The 17,797-nt window shown below is 44.1% G+C and overlaps 2 protein-coding genes across 9 annotated transcripts in view; one reads left to right on the forward strand and one right to left on the reverse strand.

Moving 5' to 3' along the window:
* Positions 1-203: 203 nt before the first annotated feature.
* CRH (corticotropin releasing hormone) lies at positions 204-798 on the forward strand. Its single transcript, XM_074818149.1, has one exon. The coding sequence runs from the start codon at positions 204-206 to the stop codon at positions 732-734; it is 531 nt and encodes a 176-aa protein (XP_074674250.1). The 3' UTR covers positions 735-798.
* An 11-nt stretch (positions 799-809) lies between these two features.
* The window catches only part of TRIM55 (tripartite motif containing 55), a 40,125-nt gene continuing 23,137 nt past the window's right edge, over positions 810-17,797 (reverse strand). For 5 of the 8 annotated variants that reach the window (XM_074818023.1, XM_074818025.1, XM_074818033.1 and 2 more), the window contains one exon: positions 810-3,538. In XM_074818023.1, coding sequence (XP_074674124.1) covers positions 3,528-3,538 — 11 coding nt within the window. In that variant the 3' untranslated portion in view covers positions 810-3,527. Of the gene's footprint in view, positions 3,539-16,561; positions 17,734-17,797 lie in introns of those variants that run through there. The other 3 variants (XM_074818007.1, XM_074818024.1, XM_074818042.1) reach the window with 1 other exon arrangement.

Below are 17,797 nucleotides of genomic sequence, written 5' to 3' on the forward strand. Positions count from 1 at the left end.
GCCGGGGCTGAGCGCGGCCGGGCCGCGGTGTGCGGAGGGGCGCGGAGGGGCGCGGAGCGGCGCGTTTCAGCACCGGGACAGCGGCGGCGGGAGGCGCCCCCTCCCCGGCCCCGCGCTGCCCTCCCCGCCGCCGCGGCTCGGCTCTGTAACACCCCGTTCCCCCCCCGTCCCCCCCGTCTGCCCCGCAGGTTTGGGCCCCGACCATGAAGATCCCGCTGCTGGTCTCCACGGGAATCCTGCTGGTCGCCCTCCTGCCTTGCCAGGAGTGCAGAGCTCTCAGCAAGAGCCCGGCAGCCGCCCCCGGGGCTCTGCACCAGCCAGATTTCTTCCAGCAGCAGCAGCAGCAGCAGCAGCAGCAGCAAACTCTGCCCGTCCTGCTCCGCATGGGAGAAGAGTATTTCCTGCGCCTGGGCAACCTCAACAAGAGACCCGTTGGCTCTTTCCCCGCCTCTTCCAGCAGCACCAGCCACCTACAGCCCGAAGCCCCCGCCAGCAACTTTTTGCGGGCGGCGGTGCAAGAGCTGCAGCCGCTGCCCGAGCGCTCGCTGGGGAGCCCCGAGGAGGGCGAAGCCGAGGGTGAGGCCGTGGAGAGGGAGAAGCGATCCGAGGAGCCCCCTATTTCTCTGGATCTGACTTTCCACCTCCTGCGAGAAGTCTTGGAGATGGCCCGAGCCGAGCAGTTGGCGCAGCAAGCTCACAGCAACAGGAAACTGATGGAGATAATCGGGAAATGAAACGGCCCCTCCCCGCCTTGCCAAAGAGATTCCGCAGTTAGCACAAGAATAATTACACCGTCCGATGTACCATAGTGCTGCTCTGATGTCATCTCTTTATTTTTATATAGCTTTAAACCTAGAAGGGTGTACTCCGAACAGCCTCTGTCCCTTGACTAGCATGCACAACCGTGTACCAAGTGCAGAAACACGAGTGTCGTTCGTAACCTCCCCTACCTTTATTTATTTCTCCATTTCCCAGTTATTCTAGTGCCATCGCTACGTAGGGATGTGTGAGCATTGGAAGAAATGGTGCCAAGAAGACAGATAACTTTTCTGCTGGGGGCAGGGAGGTGGGAGGGGGAATCTCTGTGAGCTACTTTAAATCCACTTTTTTCCTGTAAACATTTTCACAATAAAACATCTTTTCAGCGCTCGGTCGATTTTGTTGTGTAAGAGAATGTTTAATATTTATATTTTTAATAAAAGCTGCAAAGTAACGATGGTTTGATAGACTTTCTTGCCTAGAAGCCTGAGGGCTGCTCCGCCTCCCTCAGCGCTTACCGGGCGGGGGGGCACCCGCGAGCACCCAGAGCCGCAGGGAGCCCTAAATCACCCCCGGGAGATGTTTTTCCCCTCCCCGCACCGGGGAGCCCCCGTCCCTGCGGCCTTTCCCAGAGGTGCGCCCCGACGTGCCGCCGGACCCGGGCAGGGGCAGCCCACGCCACCGCCCTCGGCCCAGGCTGCTCCTGGGGACGGGGGGGGGACGGGGGGTCGGGGGACCGTCGGTCGCCCCCAGCCCTGCCGACTCCCACCTCAGCAGCCCCCCGAGTGGGGGACCTGGCTCCTGCCGCCGCGGCCGGGGCCGGGCAGCCTCCTCCTGCCAGAGCCAGCGACGGGAAACCGGTGAGGCGCTCCCGCATCTCTTTTGTGTTCTAGCTCTCTTTTCTTGCTAGCTCTGCGCCTCCTCCCAGCACCCCAAAAGGGCAGGTTTCTCCCCTCTCCCGCTCCCCCCGTCCCAGCGGTGATGCCCAAGCCAGGTCCCTCCCAGGGGCGCTGGGGGAGGCAGTGGTGAGTGTGGAGAAACTTCCCGGGAGGAACTGGGGAAAATCCTCCAGGACGACTGGGAGAAAATGGGAAATCCCTCAGCCCAAACCAAATCCCAGGGAAAAGCTGCTCCAGCAGCCGGAGGCGATGGGGTGGTGGTGGTGGTGGTGGTGCGGAGTGGCCCTCGCTCTGGGCTGTGCGAGTCTCAAAGCTTTGCACGGAGCTCGCCTATGCAGCCCTTCAAAACTTCTCCCACAGGCGCGTTTTTAGGGGAAACAGGTAGAAATGAGGGTTGCTGTGACGCAGCCCTGGTAGGGAGGGATGGCCGGGACTGGGGCTCACCCCCCACAGCCTGCTAGCCAGGCGCTCTGTTGCATCTGCACTGCCGGCTCACTGGTCCTCCTGGGGCATGGTGCAGCCCTATGGCTCAACACAGGCCCCCGCCAAAGCGGTGGATTTAGGGCCTGGCTCAGGGGTCCTGGAGAGATCTGCACTTAACGCTAGCACAGAGCTTGACCCCTGGTCCCCTGTGGCACCAAGCACGCCTGGCAACATGCCAATCTCTCTTCAACACTACTGAGGGCTGACACCCTGTCCCCAGTGACAAAACTTGCAGTGTCACTTTCAGTACAACTTGTAGCGCTTCTTTTAAGACACAAATTTGGTATCATTAGATGGCTCAACATCTGCCACACACATGGAACAGGACATTCAGCATTTGCCTTTTCTACAACACACCATGGGGCCTTCAAATTAAACCTTGAATGAATACCTGTGACCACCTCAGTGCATCCTGGTTTCATGCAAGAACATGCCCCTTTTCCTGCACAGGCAGATGGCTGAGAAGACACACACAGATTACAGCTGGACAGAGGGCAGCACTCTAGCATCTGCTCCACATGCCTAGAGCTGTGTCCCACATCCATGTGTGGGGGCTTGGCCAGTGCTTTCTGTGTGTGCATCTTCCTCATCCCTGCTGCTGGGCACCTTCCCTACAAATAACTTGTTTCTGTGAGCATCATCTGTTGTGGCATAGCAGGAAGAGCAAGTGCAAAGGAAGAAATGGCAGCTTCCCTCTCCCCTCACGTGCTCAGCCTCTGCAGCCAGGGAGGCACCGGTACTGTGGGGACTATGAGTGACTGTAGGGAGGTGCTTAGACACGACCATGACTTGGGGCTGCCAAGGGCGTGATAGTGTCACTGAAGTCACCAGCACTGATGAGCGGGAACGCAGGAGGGTACTGAGGAGAAACACTGTTTCGGCAAAGGATGCTACTAGTGAATATCATACCAGCATTTTAGCTAACTACATTGGTGAAGCATTTACACCTACACAGGGACATGCCAAAAAGTGAGTAACAGAATGCTAGCAGTGTTCAGCCTACAGCTGTAGGGATGCTATTTTCCCCTTGGAAACAAGAAATTATTGGAAAACACTCTGACTACAATACAGTATAGTAATTTGTCCCCATGCTCCCATCCCTCTCAGGACTGTCATCTCAAGGGCTGGGTACGATGTGGAGGTCAGCTGTGTTCCTGGGAACAAAACCTGCTTGGATGTCCCTTTCCAGGCCAGTTTCTTTGTTGATGGCAGCCAGGCTGTCTGTGCTTGCAGTCCCTCCAAGGAGAAGCACACCAGAAGCCAGCCAGAGTGAGTCATCATTCATTCAGTGAGTTCAACCAGGAGAAGGAGAAGACATGACGAGCCGGCTCGTCACCTCTCTCATTGCTTACGGGAGTTTCCTCCACTCGTCCTTGAGGAGATGGTTCAGAACCAGTCTGTAAAGGAAGGAAAGATTGACAAATGGAAAAGGAAAAGATGAATTTCATTAAAATCCTTAAGATTTCACAACATGCAGAAAAACAGAATGAAGTGGGGAAGAGGGGAAAAGGCAGGGAGCATGAAAATTCGGGGAGGACAGCCAGACTTCTAATGCCAGAGAAGTCGGAGAGACTTTTGCCACAGACAATGGCAGAGGAAGGATTATGCTGGTTGAGTGTGTCGCACCTGTGCAAAGGGCTTAGGCCTGATTTGGACCTCTGGAATATTATTGTACCAAAGGTGATAGCTGCCTGTTTAGAAGTGATCCTGAGCCAGCTTGGCTTGTGTAGCTGGGCCTCCAGATTGATGTGGACGAAAGCCAAAAGTTATTGTCAGTGCAGTGCCACTCAAAATGATACTTGTTCTGCTGTCATGAAATCTGCTTTGGATGTGGTTGTTTTTTTTTTTTTTCCTTTGAAGTCTTTTAATATTTATTTCACTTCAGTTTCACTCAGCCCAAGAACAGGAAATAAATAATAGGCCAAATTCTGATTTTGTTTGCACAGGTATCCTATGCTTGCAGGAAAAAAAGGAATTTGGACATGATATGCTGTAGCTGCCAATCACAGGTATTATTACTATTTTTAAAATTAGTTGAATATTTAACAGACCAGTATAATATGCAGAAATATTTTACTAGTTCCAGTGTTTTCAGATCCCTTTGGCAGAGAATGAAGACTGGCTTTGTGATAGTATCAGAAATCCTGTTAAAGATAAACTATATAAAAATGGGTTATTTGGTAGCTAAGGGATGCCTTGTGCCTTCATCATTAAAACCAGAATTTAACTTGCAGTATACAAGATTTTTTTTCCCCCTCTATATTCCTAGATATGCACATACATTATTGTACATTCTTAAAATTAATCATACTGCAAGCCTTCTCTGTGCAGGGTTTCACCTTACTTGGGGAATTTCAGCATGATCTCAGGAGAACTATTTGATATCAAGATACTACTTGATAGAGGGAAAATGACAGAGTAGTGTCTCTGAGTTTTAACATCTCTAAATCATTTGTAATATTGTCCCAAATTAGCAAGTTACCAAAGCAGTGATGCTAACAGACATATCCAGGATCAAGCAATGAAGCAGGGATGCTTGTGAGGAACTGAAGCATGGGATGGATGATTTTCCTAAGCATTTTTGTAAGTGCTTAATGTTAACGTGTACCACAGGAATTAGTAAGAACTAAGGGTATGTTAAGTATAAATTGGCTACTGGGCTTCATTCCAGTTACTACCTATTTAAGTGTTGTGACACCAACAAACAAGACATCATGGAGGTATGAAAAAAGTAGCTCTCTGTTTCTTTATTTATGTCTAATTAGAGTTTGTAGTTCCTTTTTTAGACCCAGATCCTCAGTTGCTCTAGACTGGAATAGACCTACTTGTTCCAATGGAACAGTATCTGAGAATCTGCTTTAATATTTGAAATGTGGACTAATCTTTGACTTAGACTCATATTTTCAAAGCACGGCACTCACTGCTGCTCACTGCAAAATACGGGGCTCAGAAAGGATCTTTATGGACAAGGATCTTGCAAAAGAATATAGCTTTTGCTTGCTAACTTTATCATGTACTTTAATGAGAGCACAAGCATGGTAAAAAATCTGGGAGAAACAGCTGCCCACTTGAATACAAAAGTCCATTTTCAGCAATGCTGGTGAGAAGGGTGGCCTCCCAGGCTTATGCAAAAGTATTGTAAAGAATCGGGCCCACAGGGCCAGATCTTCAGCTGAAAAGGCAGGTAGCTAATTGAGTCCCAATTATAGATGATCTGCCTCTCAGCCCTGGAAAGTGCTGAATGCAGACCTTTCAACCCAATTACAAAAGTCAGGTATCAGCAGTAAATACATGGCTAGACTTTCTGAGTTGTAAGGGATTCTGTGCTCTCTTGATTTTGGTAGATGCAGGAGTGTAGGTGGTTTATTAGTCCTCTGTGATGATGAAAATTTTGCCTTTTATTTTTGGAAGGACAGTCGGAGTGCCTGGACTAGCTGAGAGTAATTTTGAAACTGGTTGTGCAATTTTGTGCACTGAGCCCTCAGTAGTGCGTGTAAGAAGGCATGGGACAGCCCTCCTCACTTCTCATCCTGCAAAGGAATAGGACCGTCAAGAGGTTTAAAAAATATTTTCCTGCATTTTTATTCTTTTTTCCTTAAAACCACACTGGTGCCTTGTCATTTCTCTTCCTGTGCCAGACAGGGTTCCTTTAGCACTTCCACTGGCTATTCAACCAGCCACTATCCAGAAATACATGTTAAACTAAGGTTAACTCTGAAGCAAAGAACTATGGACTTAAAGTTAAGCAGCTTGTTTCATAGGATTTGGACCTAACATGTTAGAAGAAAAAAAAGCACAATGTAATGACTTAAACTGGCAAGGTGACTGCATTACCTTGTTAACCAACACTGCTGGTGCTGCATTTCAAACAAAACAATCTTTGTCTGCATCACTGCCAAAACTGTATTTCATAATGTGTTAACTCCTTCATATTCTGCTGCGATGACATCTTCCTGTGTCAGCAAAACAATGTTGGATCTCCAACATATTCCTGCTGGGTTTGGCTGGATGAAGCATTTACTCCCTGCACCTTGCTGGACTCAGCAGGCTGCCAGTCTGCACTACCTCAATGTGCCTTTCCAAGAGCAATCATTTGCCATCACACCTGGCCTGGGAGTGAAGCAAGCACAAAACTGACAATGGTGCCATTCCTCGGCTTTTAGATTTATGTTTTCCCACCTGTGACACTTCAGTATTTGTGCTCTGAGTCATGCAGTGACTGAGGTACTCTATCCTCATATGAGGCAAGAGACCATCAAAAGGTGCCAGGAGCAACTCTGTCCCCGTTGTTAAGTCCATTTCCACCCTTGAAACAGCAGCCCACACAACTCAGAGTTATACAGTGTGCTGGGATTATCTGAGACAAAGATTTCATCTGTAGACTTTTACAGAAAACAACTTTTTTGAACCAGGAGGTGATTATGAAAGGTAGAAAGCAGAAGCAGGTCTCCTCAGTGTCAGTGGGATTTGGGCATTCGACCCCCCTGTAGGTCCTTGCAGTCTAATCCCGGATCGCCTTTCTCTCCCTGTTACTGCAACCCTACTCTGCTGCCAGAGAAAAGCTTTCTGCTGAGCACGGCACAGCCCTTGCCACATGCCTTTCAGATGGTTCAGATTCAACACTTCATTGTGTCTGTCCACTGCTATTAGGTAACTGTTGTCAAGCTTGTACCCAAGATCTTGGAGATCTCATGGGTAGGGCTTGTTTTCACATTACCTAGAATAACAAGTCCCAACCCTTGATTTGGGTCCCTAACAGTAATAAGGAATAACTAAAGTGTTTACCTCAGATTACATTAATCACATTAGGCCAATGCTGAGAGAGTGCTGAATACTTACACTTTGATTTATATTTTCCCCTGTGGTGTTGAGTGACATCAGATGATGCTTTCAATAAGCACCAGGAATTTTCACCAGGCCAGCTCATGAAGCAGGGAGGGAAGCACACCCTGCATGACTGATGGTTGGATTTGTTTCTTATGATAAGCAAAGTCCAGGCTCGAGTATACATGCCAGGTCTTTGGAGGTGCTGAGCAACCACAACTCCCACTGAGCAGCCATTCAGCAGTCCTCAGCATCTGGCACAGTAGAATTTGCATGAATAAACTGTATAAGGATCTCAGAGTTTAACCTGATGAGTTGTATCAAAGTTGCAGGTATTCAGCACCTTTCAGCATTTGCTTCCTTGAGCAGAGCACTACTTAAATCTGTGTAATGTTCTTGTAAAGGGTGTGGAGGGGAGGAAAGGGGTGAGTGGGATGGCTTTGTCATAGCATTTTAATTTATTAGGGCCCAGCAGTTATCCTGTTTATGCTGGGGAAAAGTAGACAGTCTAGGCTTTCTAGATATTTGAAACACAATGAAGTCTACACATTGTTTTCTGCTTTACCACCACTAATCTCTGTAGCCTTTAGGTACAAAGACTGGGTTCCATATTACCAAACCTGAGTCATCCAGAAATGAGGTATCCACTCAAGCAAACTCTATTCATCCCCTCTAATGTGAGTGATGAGAGAAAGGCACAACCAGAGGATGATTTGTCCCATTCTAAAAGAAGTGTCTATAGGGTGGATTGCCCTCTGGAGGTACCTTTTTCTTTCTACTGACTCTAGAGACACTCTTGGTGACTGGGTTAGACTAGCTCTGGCTTTTAAGTAATTACACAAGAAGGATTCCAGCCAAATACTTCAGGATATCAGAAAACTGCTTGATAGGAATTGAGACCATTGCACTATTACTTTTACAAGATCAGTAACTTTTAAATTTAGGAATTGGGGAAGAAACGTGAAGGGTTGTTGTAGTCTTCTTCAATTTTTTTTTTGTTTGTTTTGGAAATTTTTTGTTTATTTTTGATGACTTCTGATAGGGTAGGATCTGGACAAACCATTGTTATAGTGTCCCTCTCAGAGGTTATATCGCACCAGCTTGCAAGGAGATGTGAGAAATAAGAGAAATGAGGATGGAAATGGTCATTTCCTCCAGGGCTGTAGATCACCCAGCAGTATATTTTATCTAGATTGAGCATAACTAAATTATCATAATTTCTTGTAATTAATCAGAAAACAAAAGTGGTTGCTGGCCATAGGAGAATAGATTATGCCTTTTTTGGCAAAGCAAAAATGACATCCTCACAGTTTTCAAACAAATATGGTTCTACCTAGAGAATTTGTAGTAGTTGAACACTTTGTGTCACCTGAGTATGTTATTTCTGACCTATTGCTGAATTGTCCAAAACTATATTTACCATCTTGTGGAGTCATGGTTTCAGTTTTGACCAAATTAATGGGAAAGGTCTAGATTTACAGTGAAATAAGTAAGAAAAGAATGCATGTGGCTTAATAGAAGTCAGTAGGATAGAGGGTTATTTCTCACAATTATGCAGATGGATGGGATGGTTGGCTACAAATAGCCCTCTTGTGCAGCTAGGTGAATGTTTTCTGGAACAACAATGCTAACCAAAGCAGGTCCTGTCCCTTGGCTCCTCATCCACCTCTTCCCGCTTTGCCTCCATGGTTCACTGTCCATTTGCATTGCTGCAGCTGCTTGCAGGTCCGTGCTAAGAATGAGAATGTCACTGGAATGACATCAATTTTTCATTGTTTTTTGAGGTGAAGGAAGGTATTTTTAAACCTGGACTATTTGAATGATTTGATTCCAACACAGCCCAACAAACTGCTGCCTCAGCACAAATGCCATGTGAGTGGTGGCATCTGGGATGCCAGGAATAAGAAGCAGGGCCACTTGGCAAACAACTCCTAAATCACCTTTGCTGCCAGAAAAAAATGGATCGACACCCTTAGAGGCATGTGAACTACCCAATACCTTCGCTGCCTCCTCTTGATCCAGCAGGAGAGCAAGAGTGTGAATTTATTAGAAAATGTGGATCTTGGAGAGATAATCAGTGAAAATACAAACTTCTCACTTCTACTGTTTCTGTAGCCTCAGAAAATGAGTGAGAAATAAAAGTTAATTCCCATATTTTAGCTGGCTTGTTTAGAAACAACCCCTAGTGTTGACAAGAACAGGCATGATTAAAAAATGCTAGCTGGTCACAAAGCAATCACAGAATCTGTAGGCTATGTTTGTCTGCCTCAAATGTCAAGTGTTATACTTCTGGCACTCAACACTTCCAGGCAGCGGAAACAAAGGGAGCACAACAGGTTATTTTTAAATAGTTTAAACTTTAGTTCAAGCATTTTGTTTTCATATTTTTATGCAGTCTAGCTCCTTCAGCATAACACCTGGCAGCTGTCACATATATCACAACAATATTGTTTCAAGCTAAGAGACTGCCTATTTTGTGTGGATCTTTTTTATTAGTGGGAACCAACAGAATATTCTCTAAAATAATTGCTACAATTACCTGCCACAAAAATACATATGGTAGCAGACAAAATAATATGCACAGGCAAGCTCCATCAGTCACAGTACTAGATATGTCACTCTCTTAATAGTGGTCAGTAATGAATTTTAAAAGTCTGTTGGAAGGAAGTGCCTTTCTTCAATAGATTTTCATTATATTACAATTAACATGATGTGGATAATGTCTAATACAATGTCTCTTACATAATGACCTTAAAGAGACCAAATGTATTTAAGAGGAAAACAGTCTGGCTAGCTTATTTTGGTATAGGATCCACACATCTCCCATGGGATATGGAGGTCCAGACACTTGAACCAGTAGTGGAAACAGTTTTAGAGACTGGTGTGAGGGAGTAGCTTTCTTCTGTTACTTGGGACAAAGGAAATACAATTCCCTTATTTATGTCACTTATCTTTTTCATGACTCAACCAAAAAAACCCAGAAATGACATACTCAGGTAATATTTCACCCATTGCTGCACCTCACTGGCATTACTTTTTGTTGAGATTGATTAACTACAGATTTGCATAAAACCTAGTCCTGCCACTGTCCAGGAAAATGAAGGAAACCCAAGAGGAGAGTCTTACAAACACATGAATGTTAGGGCTGCATGAGCAGAACAGTCTTTCCTGGATCTATCTGCACATCATTCTTTATTCCTCTCAGAGTGAAGTTTTTGAGGAACTCCTCATCAGTCAGCCATCTATCACTTCCTCTCCCTTCCAGCCCTGCTCGACAACTGTCTAGCAAAGGAAGGTTCATCTTGAGAGACTGTAGGAGCAAGTGGCATGTGCTGGCCACCAGTGCCAGAAAGCTACTCACAGCTACCAGTTCTCCCCTCTTCCTCCTCCTGCTGCTTCATCAGGCAAGCAGATATGACTTCAGATCAACAAGTTAAACATGAAGCAAAGAGCTTCTCTGTGGCAGTAACCCATTGAATCCATGTGAGAGAAACTTTGCTTTTAGCTTTCAGGGAGAAGTAGCAAACCTAAAAATGGTTTAACGTCATCTCTGTCTCTGTCAGGTAGTCTTTCCTTTGACTGTTGTAAGTTAAAGCTTTTTCTTCATCTGCAAATGGTATTTTTGCAAACCCAATGAATGAGACAGAGTGCCAGTTCAGACTGTGACTCACCCCAGAGCTCCATTCACAGGATCAGATAACGGAGCCAGCATAGCTGCGAGGTGTGTAGACACATACCGTGCTTCGGAGGTTGGAGCACTGCTCACATCTGACTGACTGACTGACTTGGGCTGTTGTAAGTATGCGGGGGGGTAGTGTGTGTATGTGAGCTGTGGGCACAGCACACCTTCTCTGAGAGACAAAACCCACGCTGATGGAGATGCAGGAAGAAAAGCTGGAATGTAAGCTAAAGCAGCCAGTTGCCATTCTTTAAAGCCACCACATAACAGAAAAAATATAGTCTTGGCCACAGTTAAAACATTTTTTCCCTCATCACCTGTTGCTGCTGCCCCTTTTCCTTTCTGGGCTCGTTTCTCCATGTCTTCAGTTAATCGAGTCTTCTCCTTACTACAACAACAGCAAATGAAGCTGGTAGCCAAGAAATGACTCTATTCCAACAAAACATTGCTCAGTGAGCAGCACCGTGACTTCCCAGACAGATGTCTGTTGTATCATATCTCACATTGTAATCTCTGCTTGCCCATTAGCAATGCTGGCTTGCTCGCACAGCATTCAGCCAACCCACATGCAAGATATTAAATCAAGCTTCCTTCTGCCCATCTTGCACTGTTCCCTGGTGAAGTCCGAGGAAGCTGTGATAAATGTTGCTCTTAAAGCCTCGGATTCAATCACAGTTATTGACCAGGTTATTAAGGAGTATAGAGCACAGATCACAGGCAACAGTCACCAGAGACAAGCTTGGAACTGACCTGCATCTGGGCAGGCACCAGTTCCATTTTTTTTAAAAAGGAATCTATTTTATAAAATTAAATTATGAAATTATGCATGAATATAAAAATGAATGTATTTAAAAAGATGATTCTGGTGCCAGACGTTGAAAAGGCTCACCAGCACTGATGGGGGAAATGACAGCTACCTTTCCTCAGTAAGGCATTTTGTAACAGAGCAAGTCATACAGAAAGTGTTTCATCATGAAAAAAAGCCACTTCTGTGTGCAGAAGTGCTGAGCCAGGAGTGCTCTAAGATACTGGGTCTGTATTTTGATCATGAGGCAGATTTTATAGGGTGCTCTCTAAATTAAAAAGAGCAATGAGAAATTCAGATAACTTGTTCTCTGGGATTGTGAGATCCTTATTCTCTGCAAACCTCCACATCTGCTCAAAGGCATGACATTTATGTTGGACGTCTGTAGCATGGTTTGAACATCGCGGCACCTATCTATCTGCATTGGCCAGCAGTCTGGGATAACAGGTCTTCTGAATTAGTCGCTGGTCTCTTACTTAATGACCTGAAGTAAAGATGTCAGGAATACATATCACCTGAAAAGGGATCTAAGACTGAATCAGTGCTGTTTGATAAGTCCCTCTCCTTTTTTACCATTTCACTTTGGCTGTACATGCAGCCCCCCAACCTTTATCTCCATTTCAAATGGTGGGTAGGTGGGCACCAAATCCTGAAGGGTTCTGCAGTCCAGCCCCTCTCCTGCTCACAACTCAGGAAAACCTGGAAGTGGCATGATACAGTATCTAAACACAAGGACTCAGGCCCAGTTTACCACCAGTGGGATTTTCAATCAGATAAGCTCGTATTTAAATATTGACCCATCTCTAAAGGTTACAGGACTACGATCACTGCTTTCCGTAGATGAGCATATGGCTACACTGAAAGCCTGAACTGTCTCAAGGCAGTAGGATAACGACCAAATATTTCACAAACAGATGGCTTGTGTTGTTGTGACATAAATCTACCATAATGTGATGTAAAACAGCAACAGTTCATCCATGATTAAGAAATATTTTTTGTTTACACTCTGTTTTCCTTTCTGAACTCCTTAACAATGAGCAGAATGAGCAATGCTAGGAGGAGGAGGTTGAGTGGAGGTAGAATTCAGTATTTAAATGAGCTAGTCACAGAAAGACAATGTCTAGGTGAGCCTGGCTTTGTATTAATTTGAACAGGAGAAATAATTTTGTCCACGCTGTCATTGTGGTGGTCCTTTTGCTAGTAATGGACCGAAAAAATTGAAATATACATAAATCAGAAGGTGTCTATGACTCACCAGACAAATCACAGAGCAGACTATTTGAGTTAAAACTTCAGGTGAAGTATTTGCCACTCATATTAATTATGAGAAACTGTAAGCTGGTCTTAATGCATTGCCCTCACGACTCATCACTGCTGACTCTGAATCACCCATATAATTCTCAGAAGCAAGGGAGAGAGAGGTGTTAAAAGAGGAACAATCAAGACTTTCCTGATTTTCTCTGCATGTATTTGCTAAACTGAGGAAAAAAAAAATCTCACCTGAAGCACAAAGTCAAGATGCAAAATGGAAATTTACAGGCAGAATTTGCTACCAACTGAACATCAGCCTGAGTGGCCTCAGACCTGGCTGCTATAACTGAGACCCAACTAACTAAGTCAAGTTACAGAGAAGAAAAGGCAGAACTTTTGGACCATTAACTGAGTTTCTTGCATCTAGTGTTTGCCCTGTATTTCAGCTACAGGCTGAACACTTAATTTTTTTCCAAGTGAAATTTAAGAGATATTTAGGAAGAAGCTTCAAACAGAATTTTATTTGGGCTTGTATACTAGCTGATTCATGGGTCTCCTACAAAAGGCTCAGCTTCACAGAGCATGACCCATTTTTCATTGTCAAATCTTGCAGATTTTTTCATGGTACGGAAATAAACCCATCCAGTTTTCTACCTAAGAAAAGATACAGTAGAAGTTTATCAAGACCTAGATGGTAAATATCAAGTTGACTTTTCCTCCTTGTATTCCTAGATCTTTCATTAGAACTGAACACAGTTGTTGCAGGGAGCAGAGAGCTTTTGGAGCTGCAGCTGGCTTCCTGGGAGAGAGCTGCCTGGGCTGCACCTGCTGCTAATGCTAACAAACTTTTTGTCCCTCTCTGGGAGCAAACTGTGGGAAGGCTGTGTCCAGTGGGCCAGAGGGAGGGAGACTCTCACTTAGCATTGTCCCCGCAAGATCCAGCCTTACAAGACTGCCTTCTCTTGAGCAAGCAATCCCCTCTTTTGGAGCAGTTGGCTTGAAGAGGGGGGACTTAGTTTTCTTACCTGAGCATATTGGCAAGACTGAGTTTCCAATTTGGAGAAGAGAAAGAAAATTATTATTTGCGTACCACTGCCACACTCATGCAATCATTCCAGAGCAGCGCTGCACTAAAATGTGGGACCGTACCTTTTATAGAGCAGTAGAAAAGCAGAGGTACATGGGCTATGAGCACTGCGTGATCTCTCAGGCTTATTTTGGTTTTAAACGATCTTATTTTGTTTGTGTTGATTGCATATTGACATGACAACCAATCAGCTAAAACTTAGCTAAGTATGACCTCTCTGACATGTGATTTAAAGCTGTCTCATGGAAAAATATTTGAAGGATCACTAGCTGAAGTTGAAGTATTCAGCAGGAGGGCAAATAGAACTACAGTACATGAATACAGAGAGGACTGTCCCTATGGTAATTCTGGCAGATGGCATAAGGTTGCAAGCAAGTAATAGAAAATTTTAAAACTAATGAAACAAGATTAACACAGGCCACTCTATTAGTATTTCTCCTCCCAAACATCTCAGTCCTGATTATATTTTATATCCTCCTGGAATTAAAGCACTGTACTTACTGGCAGCAAAGGAAGATTATATCAGAATGCTGTTTGTGGATGATTAACTTGTATTTCCTTTCAAACTAAATATATACGCTTGAGTCCTTTGGAACCACAGACAGACATTTCTCTGACAGGGAATTTGAGCAACAGAATATAGGGTCCAGTACTTCATCTTAGGTGAAATAAACTGGATAACCAGAGACCCAGGTGAATACAAGACTTTCATATACTGTCACAAATTTATATGGTGTCACTGCATGAGAGAAAAAAATCCGATTAGGAAAAAAAATGAACAAACTTTTCCTTATGCATCCATTGCCTCTATATTTTAACCAAACTGAAATAATTAGAGCAGATATAAGGTATCATGGGATCTGCCTTCTTCCAGTGACAACAAAAGTAAGTTTTGTTATAAAATACCTGTCACTGCTGATTTTTGGGATTCCTCTATTACAAACCAAGGGATAGAGTGGTTCCGCCATGTGAAGACATTTTTAAGGACTACACATTCCTGGAAAGTGGTTTTACTGTTCTTGATGTGCATGGATTTCTCTAGCTATCAGAGGTCTACACAAGGGAATTGAAGGGCAGGACTTAGGGCCAGCTTTTCACGTTTGGTTGCTTAAAGCTGAGCAGCAAGAGGGACTTACATACCTGGCTTGTTAACTGGAGTATTGAGCATTTGCACTGTTAGAAGTGATAGATGTTCAGCACTCCTGCAAGTTAATCTTACTACTAAAAATGACTCAATGCATATTTAAAAGTCAGATTTTCAAGAGCCTGAAGGACCATATGCCCCTTCAGGTGCTCAAGTCCAACAGTTAGGTGTCACAAGTATTTACAAAACACAGACATCATTCTTCATATGCCTAAATCTCCACAACTATATGCCGTTGGTACCATCCTTCAGGTATAAAGAGAACAAAACCACATGCCTGAGTTCTGAAATGCCAAACGGGTGACTGAGTTTCTGAAGTCTAATGCACAAAATATGCATTCTTCTTCCTAACTCACTTAGCCTGTCTTCTGAGACCAAACACAAGACGGCAGCTTAAGGCTTGCTTCACCTCCTTCTATAACCCTCCTTCATAACCCAGTTCACAGACTGTCTCTAAGCTCTCTAAGTTTCTGGTTTGGACTCCAGGTTCTGTTTCTCCCATGCACTGGAAAGGGCTACTTTTTAATGTCTGTGTCACCCTCCACTAATACATTACTCGCCACGTGTTTTAATAATTCGCTGCCGGTTGTCATCTACAGAGGCTCAGATTCACTTCAAAAGACCCTCCCAACTTTAGACACTGAGCAGAGGCACCTGGGTTAAGAGCGATGTCACCTTACACTCAGCAGGCAGATGTGAAGAGGTGTCACTTGTGAACGAGAAGCAGTTGGTGAACTGTCTCTCTTACTGGAGATGCCTCTTGTCCTCTCTCAGATGCAGAAGCAGCCTGCGGTGACTATACTTCTGACTTAGGCTCTCCCTGAAGTGGGATGTATCTCTCTAGTGCGGAGTTTCCTATTTCGTTCGTGTTGAATCATCTCCTGCCATCCCTTTTTAGACCAAGCAATCTGTACACCTGTGGGCTGCACCTCCTGTTGCTGTATCCCTGCTGATACACCCTTCTGTGCTCTGGAGGAAATTTTTTCATGCATTGATACAGTTTCTTAAATAAAGTAAATTTGGGGGGTTAATTGTTGGAACTAACCTCTTTTTGCTGCTGAAAAACAAGGAAATCCCTATCAGTGCATTCTATTAAAATAGCCTGAAAATAAATTATATGCTGCTTTTATGATGACAGTCATGCTGATTTATATTATTATTATAAATTATTATTACAGTTATTTCAAGTAATTTTGTTATTTGGGTTTCAGGGGCTTATCACGTAAAAAGAAAAAAGAGCAGTGACCTGATATCTCACATGAAAGATAAAGACACATAAACTGTCTAAACAGCCACCTCACTACACATGGAGAAGAAAATCATTTTTATGCAAATAGAGTCTGAGACCAAAATGCCTTTTTCTCCCTCACCTCCTTTCTATTGCATGATTAAATAAATCATAAAGCTGTCACTAGAGACCACATAGAGAGAGGTCTCAAATGGTAGAAATGAGAGCTTTCTGCATTTGTCTATTTTTAATTTCAAAAGGTATTTTGAATTAAAAAAGAAAGAGAGGAAAAAAAGAGCCTAATGCTCTTTGCATGCCTGATTTCCCAGAGGTACAAACAAGCTCTGTGTCCTCTTGTAATAATACAACAAATTTTCAAAAACAAACACAAATAAATGAAAATTAAACTATGATCCATAAATTTAATTGAGATTCACAGTGTCCAATGCTTTTCAAATTCAAATTACCACGAGACAGTACATCTTTTTGCATAACTTATGCAGCTAAAGCGTAGGTGATAGCTTCTCCCCTCTCCCTTTTTTTATGGAGACATATACTTCAGTCATAGTGCTGGAATTTTTGAACATAAAAGCTGAATAATAATTTATCATTTTTCATAGATGTGCCATACCATGTTGTACAGTGCTTAGAGTGCAGTACGGAAAGTCAGCAGGAAAAAACAAGCATTTTTGTGTTGAAGAATAGACAAAAATTGAATTCTTTTGTCATTAGAGCCAATACCCAAAGGTAACTACAGTTGTTTTGTGTCAGGGGTCTTTGGTCTTCAGTAAATAAGATTAAATACCCCAGTGGTTATACAGGCTTCTCTGTAGATCAGCCATATCACTTTGGAAACTGAATATACACATATGTCTTACCTAAGAGGGGTGTGGATTTGGAGCTGGAAGAACTAAATCATGGACAGTGTCTACCAAAAAGCATCTACTCCAGAGAGATTTTATGGAATAATTAAGGTTTATTTTACAGTATTTGCATTCAGGACAACTTCACTGGGTAGTGAAGTTCTCAGTCCTTGATCTTGTAGATATTTCAGCTCTTAATTAGTATGACCTAAGGAAAAAAAAGCCTTTGCCTACAGGAAAACATTTTAAAAGCACAGATATTTAAAAGCACATACACAGCCTTGGATGTCCCCCCCAGTCTCATAGGGATGCATTTCAGGGACATGTTTGGTACTCCATGCTCACTGAGAATGTAGGAGAGATGGCTTTGGATGCCTTTTGGTGGAAAAAGGACCTGAAGAGGAGTCCTCAGTGTGTGGGGTGTGCTCTGTAGGCTGGGGTATGAGGGGACTTTCTCCACTATCTCAGTGGGGACCTCCAGGGAGCAGGGCTTGAGCCATCCCCTGAGGGAGCACTGGTGATTTGATCAAAGTGGAAATCCTGGCAGCAGGATTATTCAGTGGATTTTTCTTCCTGATGTTTAACCCCTCTGATGAGAACCATTAGTCTCCAGATCTTCCTCTCCCATTTGTTGGACTGAACAATCTTGGGGCTCGTCACATCTCCTGTCAACCCACAGGTTTTCCATCCTGCTGGTCATCTGAACAGCAACTGAAATATAAGCCCATATGTCTAAGGGAGTAATTGCCTCTTTTCATTTTGAACCAGGGAGATG

Source organism: Strix aluco, chromosome 1, assembly GCF_031877795.1.
Source record: "Strix aluco isolate bStrAlu1 chromosome 1, bStrAlu1.hap1, whole genome shotgun sequence".
NCBI classification, from domain to species: Eukaryota; Metazoa; Chordata; class Aves; order Strigiformes; family Strigidae; genus Strix; species Strix aluco.